The sequence below is a fragment of the Vanacampus margaritifer genome, chromosome 5, assembly GCF_051991255.1.
Source record: "Vanacampus margaritifer isolate UIUO_Vmar chromosome 5, RoL_Vmar_1.0, whole genome shotgun sequence".
In the NCBI taxonomy this organism is placed as follows: Eukaryota; Metazoa; Chordata; class Actinopteri; order Syngnathiformes; family Syngnathidae; genus Vanacampus; species Vanacampus margaritifer.
Genome location: NC_135436.1, coordinates 11917350 through 11935377, shown reverse-complemented (window position 1 = coordinate 11935377; position 18028 = coordinate 11917350). Strand labels below are relative to the sequence as shown.

Genomic DNA, 18028 nt, shown 5'->3' with positions numbered 1-18028 from the left:
ATAAGGAGCAGACAAAACAAGTTTTACTTCATTCTCTCCCCTTTCATTTATTTTACTTTACGTACTTTGAATTTCAATATTGCTTTATATTGTCTTTTTTATTTTACAAATGAATGAAATGCCCAAACTTTCGATCCCCTACCGAGGTAAATAGGCTATTTTTGTACATCTATTACGTATTGTCATGTTTACTGTGTACTGTACGTAGTGTGTAACATATTTGTTGCGTAATTGAGCGCTTTGAATAATGATAAAAAATAAATGGTTAAGCTCCGCATTCGAGTGCTTTGAATAAAGACGAGAGAAAAGCTTGTCCTGGCGAGGGCGCTATTGATGTACAACATTTATTTTCCCTCATAGAAAGGTAAGGAGGATGGTTAAAATCACTACCACAGAAATGCTCACATGATCCCACGGCGACGCCACATACCTGGACGCTCCACTCCGACTTAAAAGGTTTCCCATTGGCCTACTTTACTACTCAAGCGACGTCTTCGGACTCAACTTCGAGATCCAAACATGGAGCTGCTAGTTAGCCAACTATGCTAAGAGTAGCACAACAACATCGCTGCCTGCCCGGATTCGTCTGTTTTGCTGTGAGAATACCGTCTGGTTGCACGGTTGTTGTCTCCGAAATTGTGACTTCACATTGGACAGCCTGGAGTGTATTTGAGTGTGTTTGGGAGGACTACAAAGCTGTCGTAAGTGCTCGGATGCTAGCAGTTGTTATTTTGGGTCAAGACTGGACCTGATACAGTTTTGACACTCAGCCTGTTTACTTGGAGTCATTTGAATGGGGCGGAGTTGCACAGTTCATTTCACAGCTAATAACTCATCGGGTGTCTGTTGAGTGCTGACTGCTTCAAGGACGATGTTGAAAGACAAAATGCTGATTGGGAGTCATTGGAAGTCGCGATATAAAGATACTTTTGGATCTTCTGCTGGAGTCCTGCTGTGGTTATGTGTGGCCTTGTTGGCTTGTAGCAGCTGCGCTCTAGATGAGACAATAAACGTGATCCAGAAAGACTGCGAGTTTGATGTTACCTATAACGACACAATAACGAGTGAAAATCAGACTATCTATGCCTTCAATCACACCGTCTCCCGAACCAAGGTAGGAGAGCGCTGCACAGATTTTTTTATTTTAATGTCACCACGTATAGGTGTATTCAGTTATTGTGCTTCATGTCACAGACGGAAGGAGTGCGAGTATATGTGGACGTCCTGTCGCCGAACCTCAAGAGTCCTATCCTGTTCGTGGTGCGACAGCAGCAAGCTGTGCTGTCCTTCCAGGTCCCCCTCATCCTCAGAGGCCTGTGAGTGATGGACCAAGCAGGGTGTCCAAAACATTTCTCCTTCTCTCTTTACAATCACAACAAATGTATTACCAAAGCATATAATTTGTTAAATAGTGGGGAAAAAATACTAAATAAGGCGTAGTTAATTGAAGTTAGTGAAATTTATTTATGTGTTGGGTATATTTGGTCTTTCACTTCCCTTATCCAAAACATGTTGGATACTGTCCCCCGTATTAAATCCAGAAATTTTGCTCATCTTGCAGCACGCCAAACTTTTAATTGTATTCAATTTTATTTTTACAAGAAGCACAATAGCCCTAACATACAATTTTAGTTGCGCTTGAAGAAAATTCAGGGGTGCACATTGTAAATTTAAATATTTCCATTTCCCTCCGTTTCCACTGTGTTACTGATACATATTTATAAAAACAAGAAAACTGTAAAGTTAATGTTCTGACCAGCAGTTGAAGTACTCTATTATCAGTAAGTATCACACGTTGTGCACCTTGTTGGTATTGACAGAAGCATTTGCAGTGGATTTGAATTTGTCTTCGCCTGACATGGGTGCAGACAATAATGGGGCATTTCCCGCTTAAAGATGGCGTAAATATGAGAGTGAACAGCTATCTGTCTCTACATTCACACTCCAGGGCGCTGCCCAATTCTGATTTTCATGTTAAATCTGATCTTTTTATGTATTCTTTACATTCATTACAAAAACAATAATGTGAATGCAACATGCCCGTGATGACAAGTGGCACACACAAGCAAGCGGTGGTTAAGAAGTAAATATGGTCCTGCATATAAGGGGCTCAGCTCAGCTTCACAGAGGAGCGAAGCGGGAGAAGGTAGAAATATTTTGAAGAAATGAGGCAACGCAAGTGTCAACTTTATGCTTCATGTTTCAAATTAATTAACTGCTTTACTCATGACAACTTTGCAGATTCACGGGCAATTGTCAGTAGTCTCTCTCCTGCCCGCATGGAGCACATATTGGGCTTTAGTTGACGCATAAGTGTAGAGATGAGCATTCATATTGCAGACACGTCACATACATAGCCGATTTATTTCCACATATGGAAGAGGCACAGGTCAGAATAAAAAAATAAATAAGATAAGATTTAAAACAATGTACTGTTCACACTGCATACAAAAAATGATACATGTTGCATTATGGACCCAAAAAAATTAAAAATCTGAATTGAGCTGCAGTGTGAACATAGCCTATACTTGCTCTGCGACAGTCTGACGACCAGTCGAGGATTTGTCTCCTCTGGCACACTTGTCTTCTTGCGGGAAAAAATAGGGGCTGATCATCCTCTTCGCTATTGTTCGTTTTTAGAGTTATGCATTAAGCCTGGTCTTGTCTCATATATTCCTGATATAATTCATGATATAATATGTTTTAGTGATTATTCCATATATAGGGCCTTTTTACTGAGCAATTGCATTCATGGCAATGGCTATGCACTAACCTCACAAAACTCATACTGTAATTACAAACTTATTAAAATATTTACTTATATATATATATATATATATATATATATATATATATATATATACATAAGTGTGTTTCTATTGTGCAATACTTGATGAATATAATCGATTTATGGAGGTAGGTTTTGCATTATCAGGTCAGTTTTCACACAAAGGCCAGGCGAAATGTCCATTAGTGATGTCATCATTGTCTTGCACACTCTCTGGATCTGTCTTAATCTTGGCTGACCAGGCCCTGGTCCAGACATCAGCGTGTTGCATGTCGTAATGGACCTTTTGACTTTCACTTCCTTAGATCTCTTATGAACTGAACTACTTGTCATGAGTACGGGAAAGTCATCTTTTTTATTCATTTATTGTATAAGGACAGATTCAGAAACACAGACAAACTGTAACACAGTAGTCTGGTATGTGTTTCATAGTGCTTATAGCCAAAGCTAATTTGCAGTGCTTGTCCCTGGATGGGCTTTTAGAAACAATTAAAATACAGATAGGTATGAAAAGACAATGTTATTTACAGCACTGTTGTTTTTTATACGATCCTAATCTTGTCAAAGATTTTATGGCAACAGGGAACAGGTTCCACAGATTCACTCCTCCCACAGTTGACTTGGCATATTTAATCTTTTTAAAAGCCATCTTATTAAAAAGCCGTTTTTCCACAGCTCTGCAGCCCGCTTACAGATGCGCTGGTTTTAAGTGTAGCCTCATTAGTTTGTGAGCAAACTGTGGCTCCATAGGACCGGTGTGAGAGAATCAAGTGCACATTTGAGAGTCAAACATTTCCTTTACACATTTTGTATTAAGCACTCATCCATATTGTAGAACAACAATTCTTTTTTGGCAGCTGCTCAGCGGTTATTGAAATCACATGACAAGTCACCTGACTGAAAAGCAGTCCTCAAATGTCAATTCATTGTTTTGTTTGCCTCAACACGTTACAAGCTTCTTCTTTTTTTTTTACTCTTTCATGACATCACCTATGATGTTAAGCTAAATGCTGAAGGTTCTTGGTTCATGGCGGGGTTCTGCTCCCATAACAACACTGTAACCCAATTTAATGCAATCTCATACCCAGTTGGAACACACTGTCAGCTGACTCGGTTGTATCGTTGACCTGGTCAACATCCAAATGGCAACGTGCAAAAGAAAAACAACTCTCTTGAGGTTTTGATACAAAGTAATCCAAACACTGTATATATACAGTAATCATAGTGAGTGGAAAAGTAGAAACATTTTCTGTATTAATTCTAATATGCATGCATACTGTGCATCTGTGAACTGTCCAGGTACCTGAGGAAATACCCATACAAGCATATAGGTCGCACATTATGCCAACCTCCAATACGGGCTGCATCAGAGACCCAGTACTTCTTTGTGGATGTGTCTACACTTTCCAGCCAGGGTACAAACTACCAGCTTCGGGTCAGCCGCGTTGAAAGCTTCACATTGCAGTAAGTGACACCTTTATATACAGTATTTTTATACTCATACATAATGACATTCGCAGTAGGCAATGTTCGGCCTACTCCTGTTTCCACCAAATTGTATAGTTTTCTTCAGCACTGTCGCAATTTCTTTGAAGTGTCAATTGCAGCAGATTGGTTGACAAAAAAAAAAAAATCACTTTTGCGCAAGAATTTAACATAAAATAAGTTGTTATGACAACGGAGGGTTCAAATAATTGTGTTGGTGAGCTTCAACGCTGTCCTAGTGCTATGATCACACTTGTTTACTTGTATTACATGACGCTGCTACACGGCGTGTAAACACATTTGAGTTTACACTGCCATACTATACTGCGAGTTAAACTGTACTGCTTGGTGGAGACAAGGCATGAGGTCTGAACTGCCATTGATTTGTCTGACTTATTTTCACATTGATTCCAGGACAGACACGACATTCAGCTTCACCGCATCCCCCTCCCAACCTCAGGTATGCATGACTTTGGTCAGATTTACGAGAAAATAAAAAACAATAATAAAGGAAGTGCAGTTTCAGCAAGAGGATGCGGGAATAATTCATGTTGCACAACAACAGGAAGTCTTGCTTGTTTGAACATGTGCCTCAAAACATTAGCTAGCTGATTTTGTGTAGTTGGCCATTAGTTGCAGTTTCATTGTGGTTAATTAAGATGTCTAGTAGATACTGAATTGTAACGGAATGCTGCAATTATTGTGTTGCTGTTATATCACTGACTTTGTTCAAGGTTAGTAGAATATCTATACAAATTCATGAAGTAAATGGCAAATAAAATGGTTGATGATGTAATCTTTAAGAACACAATATTACATCCGCAATAAAAAAAAAGAGGTTAATTTCCTTAATTGCTTATCTCCTCTTTCAGTACTTCAAGTACGTATTTCCTGAAGGGGTGGACACCGTGATTGTGAAGGTCAGCTCGGACATGAACTTTCCCTGTTCCGTTATGTCCATCCAGGACATCCAGGTACACGATTTTTCGACTTCTCGTGCTGTCCTTCAGGGCCCAAAGTCCCATGGTTTTGGCATTCAGTAACACCATAAACACAAGTGCAAAGATAATGTTTATCTTAAAGCTACTAAAGGTAGAATATTCCATTTCGAATCGCTACTGCCACCTGCTGACGAAAAATGAAACTGCACATACCCTTCTCCGCATACACACCGCGCACATGATGTCACATCCACAGACAGAGAGAATTCGGACTTGAATTCAGTCTGAAAACTATTGGCCAGAGGCTTGCAGGAGTACCAATTGCGAACAGCTAAGGTGTTAATCTACTAATTGAAATACATTTCAGTCATAAATGGTCAAATAAAAAGGCTAGTGTAAAGATATGTTTGGGGAAAAAGTTCCTTATTTCTGCTTTAAAGCAACAATGAGTTCTATTCTCAATTTAAAAGCCTTCTCAAGGGTTTCAAATGGAAATCATTTGATTTATGTTTTCTTCACCGCCAGTTTTCGCTCCTCCCGTTGAGTAATCTAATCATTCCATTGATGCTTTCTTGTCTTTCTGTTTTCAGTGCCCTGTCTATGACCTCGACAATAATGTGGCCTTCATTGGGATGTATCAGACAATGACGAAAAAAGGTGCCATCACAGTACAGGTAATCCTTCAGTTACGTATCTGATTGAGAATAGGGTTGCAAAATTTTGCACATTTTCACAGAGTTGGAAACTTTCCATGGGAATGACCAGAATTTTATATGACTAAATGAGAATACATCCATCCATTTTCTGAACCGCTTATAGGGCATGCTGGAGCCTATCCCAGCTGTCTTCAGGCGGTATACGGAGTAAATCCGAAACTGGTCGCCATTCACTTGCAAGGCATAATAAACGAGAATCAACCAAGAATTTTCAAATTGAAGGTATAATCGTGACTAAAACAACCAGATTTCGTGCAAATAAAATGATTGACTTAAAGGAGTCCAATTTTGAGGTACAAATTAGTGCTGTGAAAGTTAAAGCGTTAACTAATTAACTTCCCATGGAAACGTATTGGGAACTTTCAGCAATTTTTTTCCTTCTTTTTTCTACCCCTTTGTCACCCTAAATAATAACATACGTATGCTAGCCTGTGCAACAATCTTTGCTCCTCTGTCCCCATGTTTTCCAGAGAAAAGATTTCCCCAGCAACAGTTTTTATGTGGTGGTTGTGGTAAAAACGGAGGACGAGGCTTGTGGCGGTCCACTGCGCTTCTACCCGCTACAACCAGATGAGCTGATTGACGCGGGTAACCGCAGCAAAACCCTTGACGTTGTGGTCATCCTTGCTATAAAATGTAAGCTATTTTTGTAAAAATGTGACATTCTATGTATGTATTTAAATGTCTTGTCTAGTGAATTCATATTTTATTGATTGTGTCTTGAGTCATTTTTGTATATTCACGTATGCATGACTTCAAAATGATGAATGTTTGGGACCAACTATGTAATCGCTATTAAAATGCATCTGTATCCAATTTGCACAGCGGACGTGTATGTGCTGGGCATGCTGTTATGTCTGGGTATTTTCCTCTCCTTCTACCTTGTCACTCTGCTGGTGGCCTGTGTGGAAAAGAAGCGGTAAGATTTTGACATAATCTCCATTCATGAACAGAATCGAAGCTTTCACAATGCCTGGATTTCTTCACTTTTACTTTGTCACGGTCAGAGGATGAGACTAATGTACCTCTTTTGTTTTGCGCAGAGCCAGGAGCAGAGAGCTTTTTCACAGTATTGATGACACGTCACCTGCTGAGACAGGTAAACCAGCTCTTACAGGACCAGCCTATTTAGGGTTTACATGAAGGGTGGGCAGTATATATTAACTCTACAATCTGTCTTTTATTCTCTTTTCTGTCTGCTAACGCTTGCTTTAGCTTCTCTGCTTGGGAAAAATGGAGACGGTATAAACACACTGTTGCTAATGTATTTTCTTTGTCATACATTGATAGATAACGTGCATACATTAACTTGCATGCATGCATGTCTTCGTATTGTTGATAATATGGATGATTTCATGTATATTCACACTTTGAGCCATGCATGTAGTATTACTTTGTTTGGTTCAGGAATGTGGTAATTGTTAATGATGCAACTAGCATAATCAATAGTTTACATATTATACAGTACATGTAAACAGTGAGCCAAATTATGAGACATGCCACATTGCCTGCTGTTTTTTTTTTTACCTGTACAATATTTTTAAACTCATCATCACTGCATTAGTTACTACCTCACATCTGCGTTCCCTTTTCTATCTGAATATGATCTGACGTCCACTCCTGTCTTCTTCTATCAGCTGCAGTGCGTTTTTGGTCAGCCTAGGTAATATTTAGATGCTAGGCAATAGTGTTACAGTATTATTTTGGCAGAGGATGGGGACAGAGTCCTGCCGTGAATAAATCCACCAATAATTGAATTCCCTATAGATGCCACAAGATAGTGGCACTTTGCACTGTATAATAGACACTCCTGACCTTACTTCATCATAATTGCAGTAATTGGGACCAATATTTCACAAGATGGTGCCAAAATGTGACTTTTATGTTAGACATGGCATTGGAATGAGTATAAAAACAGCAAACAGGCGTGTTTCCCAGTGAATAGTGGTTTGTGGGAATACTGAATAGTGGGGGCGAACAGGTTAAAAAAAAAAAAAGGAATATGTTAAAAGTGGATTGGAAGTTCACTAGTCTTACATTAGTGTGTGTGTGTGTGTGTCAACATCTACAGGCAAGATTGCAGCTTCGCCAAATGAATATGGCTCCCTGGGTGAGTTTAATCTTGTCTTTGGTTTTGTTCCTCTGTTTATTGTATTTATTTTATTTTGTGTTTCTTGAATTGAGTCACTATTTGTCCATTCAACAGACAGCACAATCAGTTCAGAAGCAATCACTGACAGCGCCCCCTCATTAGACAGTGCAGCTTCAGCTGACAACTACATGGGTATGGACAATATTGTTACTTGACCCCCATCAATCAACTGCACCACACGGCATTCTGCATGGAGGAAGCAATGCCACATAGTTGGCCCAATTATTTTTAAGCCAAAGCCAATCACCATAATGTCAATCAATGTCTTGCTTTTAATTGGGCTACACTGAAATAAACAGCGGTGTGAGATTCAATATGTTAGCAAACAGCCTTTATGCCATATTTGGAAAATCAGCTTTTCTTAAATTTTGAACCCATTGCCCATCTGATAACAGTCCATCATCTTGCAAACTAAAAGCCCTTTTCCTTTCTATCAGAGCGGTCTGGTTGGAAAAATGTTGTAAGAAGCAGGCAGGAGTCATTGAGCTCCATTGAGGAAGATGACTATGACACACTGGATGACATCAACTCTGACAAAAACATTGTTCGCACCAAGGTAAGCCTAGTCTCAATAGTGTTACGAAATTGAGTTGGAAATTTACAGAGAATTCATTGCAGAAGCAATGGCTTAGCAACCCAGTAAGACAATTAAGATTTTGTTTTTGTCCGATTCAAGAACTCTATTATAAAGTACATTTTAAAACTAACATAAATCATCAACATTTTGAAAATCATTATTAGTTTCCACGTCTGCCGATAACAAAACAAAAAATATTCAGTATTGTTGCTTGTTTGTATAATACAATGAGTATACATTACTAGATAATTTCCATACAATTTTAGGAAATTCTAAAATGATCAAAACCTCAAAATTTCAAACATTTCTAATTCCTTGCAAGCCAAGCTTAAATACAGAAAATTTGGACAAGAAATGGGCATTTAATTTGACAAAGCTTCCTTCATCATGTGCATGTGTGCATGTGCGATTTATACATTCCAAAAATCTGATGGCACACCACCAAACAAATGTCACTGAGTATGAAAATACTAAGACTATGATCTCATCGCAGCTGACAGTTTTGTATTTATTTACTTTGTTTACAACCAGGGCCTAACTGAACACAAAGCTGATATATTTTTGTTTGGTTTTTAATCTACTAAATTTGAAAGTAAGTAGAATTGAGTAGATATAAGTACTCATATGCGTTAATAAACACTAACAAAATTATTAGCCTATGCTAAACTGTTAGCAATGACGATTAGCATTAGCGCGCTAGCGATTACCACTTAAGGTAAACAAACACTAACTACCATTTAATTGACACATACATCATTAAATCTACATTACACATGTAATAATGTCTTAAAAATCACTTAGAGATGATGCTTCAACATTATTCCATGAGCAAACAAGGGTAGAGCAACCTAACAGCTACCTGAGGTCAATAACTTCCTGTTTATGTCTTCTTTTGGCCACAACTAGTATTAGTGCATGACTGCCCTCTACTGGTTAAGTGATGAACACCTAAAATTGAGTGGCAGGTTATATTTTGGACTAATTACTTACAGCGATTTTTAGGAGTTAAGAACTTTGGTGAGCGTTTTTAAGCAGACAAATAACATTCGCCACTTGATGGTGCACTAACAGAAGAAATAAAGATCAGGTAACAGCTGCCATTACAATACTGCGTCTGCAGAAATAAAAAAGTCAGTGGACAGCCCAAATATGGTTCAGGCGGTGCTTTGAGACAGAACATTTTAGTCGACCTATTTTTAAAGTTGACTTTTCCGACTTGGTCGACTTTTACCCCCCAGCTCTACATGTGATCAATACACTATTGGCATCATAAAACCCTGTTCGGAACACTCCAAGCTGAAAGTTGTTTCTGTTACACAGACGTCACAGCTGTGTGAATGCATACTGCATACACGATAAAGTTTCAGCAATTTTCTTAAAGGGACGGATGAATGAATGCATTTCTGATGTGCCAGTTTGCCATGAAGGCACTGCCAAAATGTCTATCATTAATTTGGGACTTACTTCATCATACAGGGAATAACTCATAGTTTAGATTTCACTTTAAAGTCATGTAATATTGCTTCCACTTCTGTTTAATGTTTTTACTGGATGGCTCCCAATAATGATGTCCCCATGTCCTTTGCTGATGACAGAAATATCTTTGTGTCGCTGACCTGTCGCGCAAAGACAATAGGATCCTCAGCAAGAAATATCAAATCTACTTCTGGTGAGAATATAAGACGCATATCCGGTGTCATTTTCCTCTTAATGCCAAAATATCATGGTTGTTTTTAGTCAGCATCACATAAACGTGTCATGACTGTGCTCCCATCAGGAACATCGCCACCATCGCCGTGTTCTACGCCCTGCCAGTCGTCCAGCTGGTTATTACATATCAAACGGTACGCTAATTGGAAATAAACCATTTAAAGCCAATATGCACTTATTATTTAGACTGTAAATCTTTTGTTTATCAGGTTGTCAATGTTACGGGGAACCAAGATATCTGCTACTACAACTTCATGTGTGCTCACCCTCTCGGAGCTCTCAGGTTTGTACCTGCTCAAACCTCTCAGCGTTAACATGTGTTGTCATGATGATAGATGCTCAACCGCTCTACTACGCAGCGCATTCAACAACATCCTCAGCAACCTCGGCTACGTGATGCTGGGCCTCCTTTTTCTCCTCATCGTCCTCAAGAGGGACATCGTCCACAATCGAGCCCTGTCCTGTAATGAAGTCAATGCAATGGTAAGTTCAAGTTCAACTGTTACTCATGTATTAAACCACCTGTTATGAAAAGCAGAACACATCATTTTCTGTCAAGTTCTTCGATGCAAAGGTTTTTATTTTCAGCGCACTCTCAAACGTTTTCACTGTCACGTTTGTTTGATTTACATAGCAGTATTTTTTTTTTTTACTGACTTGAGGTTGTGTGTAAAACAGTAACATGCAAGTCAATTCGTACAAAGCACTAATGTAAACCTTATAGAAAATACATACACAGTGAAGTGCAAAAGTAGGTATGCAGAAAATATATTTTTTGAGAGAATTGACTTGGACACGCTTAAGAAAATGTTATGTTAGCTCTGCATGCCATTTAGTTCCTGATAGTAAAACGTCCACAGGAATCAGATGCCTTTGTATCAACCAGATGTGATACCTGGTATTGGTACTCGCCCATCCATAGTTATTAATAATTACAGGTTTGTTGTTTTTAATTCTTTCCCAAAGTAGTAGTAATTGTAATTTGTAATTCGTTTTTGTCAACCTGTTATTAAATGTCATTAAGGGCGTGTGCTATCTAGTGGCAGATGTGTGGAACTACCATCTTTTGACAGTCTTATTATTGGCAGTTGCCAATTATTCGCGTAGGACAAAAGGTGCACAATAGAAACTTTTCTATCGTCATATCACTCAGCTCTATCTGTCCCTTGCACTACAAATTGTTTCATTTGACAGAAAATATCACGAGCCCTGGTATAGTGTAAATTGGGCTCAGGCACATCAAGCTAAAAATCTGAATTTTACAAAACAATGTGAAAATGTCATGGCAAAACAGCATCAGACTTGTTATTCTGTATATATATTTTTTAATGGTCCACTGTATCTTAAAGTGAAAGTTTTTAAGTTTTGCAAAGCGGCCCATGTTGCTGCTGAAGAACCGCTCACACCGTTGTCCTTGCGCTCGCTCTTCTCTCAGGAATGTGGCATCCCAAAGCACTTTGGTCTCTTCTACGCCATGGGCACGGCTCTCATGATGGAGGGTCTACTCAGCGCCTGCTACCATGTCTGCCCCAACTACACCAACTTCCAGTTTGGTAACATGACATATCACCGCACTGCATGCACTAGTATTTCCTTCTTTCCCTGCTGCTATATATTTTGATGGAGAAAGGTTGTACACTCGAATGCTGGGCATTCCTTGGAACTTCTTTAAATAAATAATAAATAAAGTTCATCCCAAAGTGATTCCTATTTTGGAAAAAGTTTGACTGGAAGTGAAGTTTTACTTGGTTATTGAAGTATTCATTAGGGATCTGACCATGTTCCATTTAATGTCCTAAAAGTAAATTCAACTCCACAACAGTAGGGGGAGCTCACCATCTGATACAACTTTTCTGAAAGTGGCAGCAAACAATTCTGAATTGTTGCTCAGTTTTTTCCACGCCGTCAGTCTCAAACAAAATGACATTCTTTATCAGATCACGTTGTCATGTGTTTGATGTTTTTGCAGACACATCCTTTATGTACATGATCGCTGGCCTGTGTATGTTGAAGCTGTACCAGAAGAGACACCCTGACATCAACGCCAGCGCTTACACCGCCTACGCCTGCCTGGCCGCAGTCATCTTCTTCTCCGTGCTTGGAGTGGTTCGTGCGCATGCGCCCATCGCACGGTCGACACGTTGACAACTCGGACCTGTGACGGTTGTGGTGTTATTTGCAGGTGTTCGGGAAAGGAAACACTGTGTTTTGGATTGTTTTCTCCGTCATCCACATATTGGCCACGCTTCTCCTCAGCACACAGCTCTACTACATGGGCAGATGGAGGCTCGGTAAGGGTTTATATATTAGATGTATGTTTGTGCTTAAGGGTCACTTTAGATTATTTGTGGGAAAAAACTGTGTTTATGAAATAAAAATATTCCAGATTTCTGTAGTCCTTCGTGAAAGGAGACTTCAGAAAACATTTTTAAAAAATCCATTAACTTCATTAGATAAAAGAATACAAATGTAGTGATGGGAAAATGAAACTTCATGAACCTCTTGTGATATATATTTTTTTACTCCTCTAGATGGCGCGCGTGGTTTAAAGATGCATTGGAAATGTAATCAATTTTCATTGCACGAGCCTTTATTTTTAAACCATAAACACCATCTAAAGGAGTAAAAAAATATATATATTGCAAGTGGTTCATGAAGCTTCATTTTCTAATCACTACAAATATGTATATTTAATGGACACCATTTGATATGTGAATGTTTTGTGTTTCAGACTCTGGCGTTGTGCGCAGGATGGTTTATGTCGTCTACACAGATTGTATTCGACAGTGCACCGGGCCCACGTACATTGTGAGTAATGTTTGCCTTACAGTGTGCTGAACGTGCACGCCTACAGTAGCTTCACAAAAATAGTGGTCCCTTCAAAATCAAACACGGTTGCTTCTGCGATTGGCTGGCAACCAATTCAGGCTGTACCTCGCCTACTACCCGAAGGCGGCTGGGATAGGCTCCAGCACGCCCGCGACCCTCATGAGGATAAGTGGTTCAGATGATGGATGGATGGATGGAGAATCGCTTCTTTTCAGAGATCCAAACAAAATCTTTATACTGTTTAGTTGCCCTGGAATTAAATATTTTTATTTTCTTTTAAATGAAAAAAAAAAAGTGTGTTCGTATGTATAGCTTGCAATATTTGGGGCTTTAGACATAAAAGACATAAAATCGGATTATTATTTTTTGTGAAGAATCAACGGCAATGGCACAAAATTGCAATGTAACGAAATTTATATATTTTTAATTTATTTTTTTTTTAAATAGAAAGTAGCAGTGCACGTTCAAAAATATTTACCCCCTCCTAAGTTAATACTTTGTAGAACTACGTTTTGCTGCAATTACTGCTGCAATTCTTTTGGGAGATCAGTTTTGTGCATTTAGAGTTTTTTGTTTTTTGCCCTTTCTTCTTTGCGAAACAGCTCCAGCTCAGATAACTTAGATGGAGAATGCTTGTGAACAGCAGTTTTCAGATCTTTCCACAGATTCTCAGTTTGATTCAGAACTTTGACTTGGCCATTGTAACACCATAGATTTAGTTTTGAAGCATTCCATTCGTAGAGTTTGCTTTTTGTTTAGGATCATTGACAGGTTGGAGGTTATACATCCGTGCCAATCTCAGGTCTTTTGCAGACTCCCAACAGGTTTTCTTCCAAATTTGTCTTGCTGTATTTGGCTCCATTGGATCGTTCAGAAATCAGCAGGGAACTTCTGGTGTCCGTTGGCTGCACTGAGAGAAAAGGGGGTGAATTATTTTGCACGCCATACTTTTCAGTTGTTAAAATTTTTTTTTTTATATCTAACTATCCACTTTTATGTCTTGGTTTGAAGCCTGAAATGTGGCAGAAGGTCAAAAAGTTCAAGAAGGGCTACGACTAAAATTCTTGTGAAGTCTCTTTAACCATGTCCCTTGTGTGTGTTAGGACCGCATGGTTCTGCTGGTGATGGGGAACATAGTCAACTGGTCCCTGTGAGTAAACCTACGTGTGTGTGGCGCAGTCCAAAGCGCATTGAATGTGATTGAAAGCCGCGTTGTTTCCTGTGCAGCGCCGCCTACGGCCTCATCGAGAGACCCAATGACTTTGCCTCCTACCTGCTGGCCATCGCCATCTGTAACCTTCTGCTCTACTTTGCCTTCTACATCATTATGAAGGTGCTGATCATTTGCACAGGACATCCCGTGACTTGCAAACCTGCACCATATAACCTGTCCTATTTGTGTTACAGCTGCGCAGCGGTGAGAGGATCCAGTGTCTGGCGCTGGTGTGTATTGTCTTCACGGCTGTGGTGTGGGGCTTTGCGCTCTATTTCTTCTTCCAGGGTCTCAGCACCTGGCAGGTTGGTCTCTTACACACAATATGAGAGGATTTATTCCATATGCTAGCAGTAGGACAATTACATGTTAGTACAAGTGACGTCACTAGTTAAACCACATGTTCGTGGTGTTTTGACACAGAAAACGCCGGCAGAATCACGTGAGCACAACCGCGACTGCATCCTGCTTTCATTTTTTGACGATCACGACATTTGGCACTTCCTCTCTTCCATCGCCATGTTCGGATCCTTCTTGGCAAGTTCCATTTCTTGTCTTGTCTTCCGATAGACTAATTGTACTGACGTCACCTCTCCTGTTTAAACTTTAGGTTCTGCTCACCATGGACGATGACCTCAACACCGTCCAGAGAGACAAGATCTACGTGTTCTAGATCGAATAGATCCGTGAATTGCTCTTCTCATTTGCCTTATTGTCCTGTTTGGTCCGTCCATATACAAAAGCAGAGCCAGTAACTTTCCCAGCCGTCAATGCGCACGGTCCAATTAGCTGCTCAGGGCGGGGCAAGGTTGCCCCTCCCTCCCATCAATCATCACTCTCCTCATCTCGCTGCCATCAATCTTATCACCGTTGTACTTGTTTACTGTCTACATTTTAGGTAACATAGGCTACTTTTGCCAAGACTCCAGCCTGAATCAATGTGATTATTTATTGTTCACAATGTATTGAAACTGTTTTATGACTGAAAATGAATGTTTATATGCTAGTATGGGCGTTTGTCATATGTGTTGTTTTTACAATGGCAGTCAGTGTTGTGATTGCGCAAGTCACAAAGAAGCCAGCCAATGCAATTATATTGCCATGATTGTATCAAGTTTTTTTTTTTTTGCACTCTATTGTAAAATGATCATGTCAGATACGGCAATTGGTTAATAAAAGTTAAAAGTGGTTAATAAAGGTTCCTTGTCAGATATTCAGCTATTTTTGATTGTTGTATTATATGGACCAGGGGTCACCAACGTAGTGTCCGCATTGACCACATAAGTAGCCCACGGGTATGTTATACCAGTCATAAAAGACATTGATTAAATAATGTTTAAGAAGTGATCATTTAAAAATGATCTCTAGCAGAGATTCATTAAACTCGTGTTGCAAATTTGTTTCATGACAGGGGCCTTATTAACGACGCATACTATATTTGAGCAATATTTATTTAAGAAGTGTGTCAAATTAGTAGCCCTTCGCACTAATCAGTAGCGAAGAATGCTCTTGCGTTCAGAAAGGTTGGTGACCACTGATCTAAAAAGAAACCAAGATGCATCATTTGAAAACGTTTTCCACCACTCCCATTGTGACCTACACCTCAGTTGAGAGAAAACTGAAATAGCAACGATTAAAATACGCAACTTAAAATGTGGTCACACAAGTGTACAAACCCTAATAACTGGTGATGTCATTTCAAGTGATTAACTCCAAATAAAATATATATTGTTAGCATCAGGCCAAAACCTTGAATCTCCGAAATTGTCACTTTTCAGAAGACCCCATGTTTGTTCAACCATTAACATTGTATCATCAAAGAGAAGACACCATTTTCAACACTATTGGTCAATAATTCGTAAAACACCCACACGTGTGGACTAACCAAAATAATAGATTTTTTTAAATTCTTAATTGAATTGCATTTGGATCGTTGTCATTTGGTTAGGATTATTTTTTATTTAAAATATGATGAAGTGTTGTTTGACTGCAATAATCTGCCCGGTGTGTATGCTAGTCACACAGGAAAAAAAAAAAAGGTTTTCACCGTGTTAAGGTGCGGAATAAATTCCTGGATGTTCGAAATTGTCCATTAGTGAACAAACTGAACCTAAAAGATCATTTAGATGTATAAACGGGATAATATGTGTGGGGTGGGTGAGGAGGAGATGATATACAAAATGTTTTATGTTTTACAATCATTTTTAAATAAAGCACAATATTATAGAGTGCTATTTTTCCTTACAAAAAAAAGTATTTTGGGGGGAGTCTGGAATGTATTATGAAATTTTCATTCATCTTAATGAGAAAATTTGATTTGCGTGTTAAGTACCAAGCAGCACTGTATGCAACTTTGCTGGTGGGACTTGAGTTAAAGTGAAGTGAATACAGCACAAAGACATCTGTGGTGTTAGAAGGATTGCAAAAATCAAGCAATTTGTGCAACATGAAAGTTTTATGGAGTGGCAATTCACAACAGTTCACTCAAGGCAGGTTTGGAACCACGCTCCTCACAAATTAAATTAAGAGAATGACTGAACCCTCAAATGAGCACACACGAGGCAATTACAATTACTTCTACAAAGTACATTAAGCATTCTAAATTTACTGAGTTCATGAGCTCTGACACAAGTTTTACATTTAAACTGAACTGAAGGCAAAAGTGCGGCAATAGATACCGATTGTGAATTAGAGTTTGCGTTGACCCTGCATGCTCAAAGGAAGCTTTGCTCAATATGCAATTTTAAATCCATAATCAACCATCTTTGATTGGCCCGTAAGCCAGACGGATGAATGGGCATAATGTGGACAGTTGCAGCTAAGGAAAAATGAAATTTTTTACCTACCACTGTAGGTAAAGAGTCCATATAGAGTCATTTATACATACGCAAGCACGCACACACATTAAAAGCAATCTACTGAGAACAGAACGGTGTGGTGCTTCTGAACCTATGTTGCAAAGCACAGAAGATCTGACGCTGCTACTTCGGCCATGTGGGCGGGATGGCCTAATAAAAGGAGATGACATATATATTAATAATGAATCATGAAAATCATTATAGGGCTGAATGATTTTGAAAAATATATTGCAATTATGACTTAATATGCAATTATTTTTGCAAGTCCCTACCTATATGACAATAAATAATATTTTTTTAATGGTTTGGTTTGGTAATGCTTAAACTAAAATAAAGGCAAATGATCTGTGAATTATTATGAAAGAGAATTGATCAACTTCAATCAGAGTTGTTAACTTACTAAATTTAACACATTGACTTGCAGTCCATTGAGCGTTTCATAACGACAGCTTCCTAAAATTCTACCAAACTGTGGCATAAACATAAATCAGGAAGTCATAAATCTCATTAAGGCAATAGTGCAAGCAAATCTGTGGCGCTTAAATTTTTCATAAAACTGTTCTCAGCCGAACATCGGCAGTGTCATCGATCACCCAAGCACTTAAAACGCGCTAGCTGTGCCAATCCTAGGTTAGCTTAGCATTTAGCATGGCTTGTCCATCTTATCTTATCATTACTCCATGAGTATGACACTTTTAAAGCTTATTGGCCGCCACGCGGGAGCGGGACTTACTCAGGTGCGTATTTAGGCGCACTAAT

The 18028-nt window shown here is 39.0% G+C and overlaps 2 protein-coding genes across 3 annotated transcripts in view; one reads left to right on the top strand and one right to left on the bottom strand.

The window, feature by feature from the left end:
* The first annotated feature begins 252 nt into the window (after positions 1–252).
* Positions 253–15622, top strand: sidt2 (SID1 transmembrane family, member 2). Of its 2 annotated transcripts, XM_077566918.1 has the most exons (26): positions 253–1114; positions 1195–1316; positions 4088–4252; positions 4688–4733; positions 5146–5247; positions 5805–5888; positions 6401–6566; positions 6756–6849; positions 6974–7029; positions 7146–7172; positions 8002–8040; positions 8137–8214; positions 8520–8638; positions 10255–10328; positions 10437–10503; positions 10579–10652; positions 10729–10852; positions 11805–11922; positions 12339–12475; positions 12552–12660; positions 13101–13177; positions 14302–14348; positions 14426–14531; positions 14606–14716; positions 14835–14948; positions 15022–15622. In XM_077566918.1, the coding sequence occupies exons 1-26, from the start codon at positions 872–874 to the stop codon at positions 15082–15084; spliced, it is 2562 nt and encodes an 853-aa protein (XP_077423044.1). In that variant the 5' UTR covers positions 253–871; the 3' UTR covers positions 15085–15622. The 2 variants fall into 2 exon arrangements, with proteins under 2 accessions (XP_077423044.1, XP_077423045.1); XM_077566919.1 differs by lacking the exon at positions 7146–7172 and having other exon boundaries at positions 254–1114.
* Positions 15623–16847: 1225 nt separating this feature from the next.
* cep164 (centrosomal protein 164) overlaps positions 16848–18028 on the bottom strand; it is a 53038-nt gene continuing 51857 nt past the window's right edge. The window contains exon 46 of the mRNA XM_077566241.1: positions 16848–17419. Within this exon, the coding sequence (XP_077422367.1) occupies positions 17393–17419 (27 nt within the window). The 3' untranslated portion in view covers positions 16848–17392. The remainder of the gene's footprint in view (positions 17420–18028) is intronic.

What these genes read in the sequence shown, in the direction of transcription:
- sidt2 (XM_077566918.1), top strand. Translation starts at nt 872, where the DNA reads ATGTTGAAAGACAAAATGCTGATTGGGAGTCATTGGAAGTCGCGATAT. An exon ending in AAATGAATATGGCTCCCTGG is followed by an intron (nt 8,041 to 8,136) that starts GTGAGTTTAATC and finishes TCCATTCAACAG; the next exon opens with ACAGCACAATCAGTTCAGAA. An exon ending in AAATATCAAATCTACTTCTG is followed by an intron (nt 10,329 to 10,436) that starts GTGAGAATATAA and finishes TGCTCCCATCAG; the next exon opens with GAACATCGCCACCATCGCCG.